The sequence below is a fragment of the Amphimedon queenslandica genome, unplaced genomic scaffold (assembly GCF_000090795.2).
Source record: "Amphimedon queenslandica unplaced genomic scaffold, v1.1 AMPQUscaffold_12578, whole genome shotgun sequence".
In the NCBI taxonomy this organism is placed as follows: Eukaryota; Metazoa; Porifera; class Demospongiae; order Haplosclerida; family Niphatidae; genus Amphimedon; species Amphimedon queenslandica.
This window is the reverse complement of record NW_003547185.1, coordinates 22,429-25,440: the sequence shown is the minus strand read 5'-3', so window position 1 is coordinate 25,440 and position 3,012 is coordinate 22,429. Positions and strand designations below refer to the sequence as shown.

Below are 3,012 nucleotides of genomic sequence, written 5' to 3'. Positions count from 1 at the left end.
AAAAACTGAACTGACTATTTATATCAAAAATTGTGAAAGGATATCAACAAGATGACTGCTGACAGATGAGCCAGTCACAGCCTTGCAAGCTTCATTGAGCTCAGCTTTAAAAAAATTAATAAAAAAGAGCAACATAGAGAGGAGGAGCTAGTTACCAGGTGTTATAGGGTTTCAGCTGCATAGTGCATACCCAGGGCTGTGCCTATATCAGAGAGACAACCCATCAAATGATCAAAGATTCTAATATCTTCAAAATTAATGCCCCAAAAGAAACGAAGAAGAAATTTGCTAGTTTTAATCATAAGAAATTTATTAAATAAAATACTATATACTAGTTAATTGAAATGCTATTGATTAAACAGTACAACTTTTTTACCAGATTAGGTTTAGGTCCGAGTTTCTTCTTAACTCTTTTGACCATTTGCTTCTTCTTTTGTTCACTAAACGAAGCATGACGTAGCATCATGTGAGCATGCCAAGTCTCTTTCATCAACGAGATCATAACGTAGATACTACATAATATGTAAAATCAAGAAAATGATAAAATATTTGATAAAATATGAACAATACTGAACAATTGCATGTAGTTTTATTCTAATCATTGTGTACATGTACATGTATATGGTATAATATGATCATTAATTCCTAGTTAATGTACATATGTTCCACACCTGCAAATTTAATGAAAATGTGAAACTGGCAAAATTTATTTCCATTGAAATACAAATGTAACCCCTATATGGTAATACCAGGAGCAATAATACCAAAGACCAGGAAATAGTAAATACTAACCTGGCAATACTACTAGGCAATAATACTCAATAGTTTTTGCTTTATCCTGAAAAGTAGCTCATTTTTTAAAATGCTGATAACTATATTGAAAAATATTTGTCAGAATCAGCTCAAACTGTCTACACAGAATGAGGACATTAATGTACATCAGAATACTGTAATTCTTCTAAAAATTTGTCACATCAAGTTTTGTATTTGTAATTTTTAAAAACAAATTTTCTAGAGGTAGAGTAGTCACAAAGCTTTTAAATTAATTATTTTGTCGAATTTAGAGGGATCCATTACTAGACAACACCAGCTGTATGCTAACCTAGTCAGAGTATCCTTCACTCGTATTGAATTTAGAGGTAAGTGATGAAATTAGAACCATGTGGAACAATTATATTTAAAATGAATTTTAAAATTAATTATGGTAAAAAATTCAAAATATTTATTTTCAAATTTAGAGCACCGAATATTTAGAGGAATTACGATGTATAAAAAAAATTCTGAGTGATTTTGGAGCCAATTTAAGAAAAGTACCCAAGGCTATAGCCTTGGATATTTTTCCAAATTTGGCTCATTTTTAAAAATGGTCATAACTTGAAAGATTTTTGCCAAAAATCAACTCAAACTTTCTACATAGCATAAGGACATCAACATGTATCAGAAAATGTAATAAAAATTTGGGGTGATTTTGGGGCCATTTTTTGGAAAAAACTATGGGCTATAATACAGGGTACTTTTCAGAATTTGGCATTTCTTTAAAATGACTGTAATTTAAAAAAAATAAAACCGAATTGGCTCAAAATTTTTAAAAAGCATAAGGACATCAATATGTATCAAAAAATGTAATAAAAATTTAGAGTGACTCCAGAACCATTTTTTGAAAGAAAAGTTATTTTTTCAAAAATTAGCCCATTTTTAAAATGCTCATAACTCAAAAAATAATTGTTACAATCAGCTCAAACTTGCTATGTAGCATAAGGACATCAATATGTATCTACAGTACAAGACATGCAATGCTTACATTTCCTATTAACTCCAAACACTTACTTCAATTGTTACGGTTCTATTAAGATCCAGTCCGCATTCCTGTAGCTGCATTGTACCAGGATTGATAGCTCCAATGAAATCCTGTGGCATCATAATAATTATTAATATTATGTGAACTGTCTTCCTCTATGAATAAAGGGTTAAAATATAAGCTCACTAAGTATAGTTTTTGAATTGGCAGAGTTAAGAAGATAGGGAAGCATGAGGGGAACAAACCTCACAAGTCAATGAAGTCATAGACTCATAGTGATAGCTGGACTTGTATTTTCTGCCATTTTTTATCAATAAAATAAATCATCAAAGTACCACTGACTGAAGTATGTTACTTTTAAGAAGTTTTCTTAGTCAGAAAGCAGGAAAATAGGTGAAAATGACTGACCTCGAACCAGAGCAAGATCTGCATATCTAGCCCCACCTTAAAGTGGGTTGTGACTTGTTACTTTGTTAGTCAAATGCTCACATGACCATAATAACGTCCAATGGTTTCAAGGTCTCAGCAGATAACTCCATACTACGATACGAGATCAACTATGATATAAGAAAGAAGTATGAATGGTAACAGTCATTTATTATAATAATACAGAATGTAATAAATTGAGTAGATCTAGATGTTTATTACTCAGTCTTGAAGTTTTAGTATATTTTGCGCAATCTACTTAAATTCTAATTTGCTGATATTAATTTCGCAATTTCTACCACGTGTGCCATGCAGGTACCGTATTAAATTGATTTTTGTGGATTTTACTTTCATGAATCAGGAAGGAATTCGCAAAATTTGCAACCCTAAAAAACTACTTATACAGTATCAAATTTTAATTGGGAATTAAAGTGACATAAATTATTAATAACTTAAATATGCTACATGCAAATGATACACAACTATAAAAAATAGAATTGTTATTTTGGCACTGTATATGTATGTATTTATTTGCAGGAGATCTCTCGGAAACTAACATGTTGACTTTAGAGAAGAGAGAGCTGATGATGATAATGACAGAGAAGAAGGAAAGAAGAAACAGGAGGAGGAGGAGGAGGAGGGAGTTTCTGGTCCTACAACTAAGAAACCAAGTCATCGCTGGCCATGGGAATTCACACACTCAAAACTCAAGTACTTACATGAATACATGAATTTATATAAACATAAATCATTTATCAATGTATTACATACATAGTTTTGTCTTTATT

The 3,012-nt window shown here is 31.1% G+C and overlaps 1 protein-coding gene and 1 long non-coding RNA gene across 5 annotated transcripts in view; one reads left to right on the top strand and one right to left on the bottom strand.

Annotated features, from left to right (window-relative positions):
* Positions 1-16: 16 nt before the first annotated feature.
* Positions 17-2,372, bottom strand: LOC109587412 (uncharacterized). 4 transcript variants are annotated; one of them, XR_002187580.1, is made up of 6 exons: positions 2,154-2,372; positions 2,044-2,095; positions 1,828-1,953; positions 377-512; positions 156-202; positions 17-104 (listed from the first exon to the last, which is right to left on the bottom strand). It is a non-coding gene; the product is annotated as an uncharacterized LOC109587412 (long non-coding RNA). The 4 variants fall into 4 exon arrangements; XR_002187579.1 differs by having other exon boundaries at positions 156-512; positions 1,828-1,908; positions 1,985-2,095; XR_002187577.1 differs by having other exon boundaries at positions 156-512.
* A 3-nt stretch (positions 2,373-2,375) lies between these two features.
* Positions 2,376-3,012, top strand: part of LOC109587411 (uncharacterized) — a 1,952-nt gene continuing 1,315 nt past the window's right edge. The window contains exon 1 of the mRNA XM_020003652.1: positions 2,376-2,382. Coding sequence (XP_019859211.1) covers positions 2,376-2,382 — 7 coding nt within the window. The remainder of the gene's footprint in view (positions 2,383-3,012) is intronic.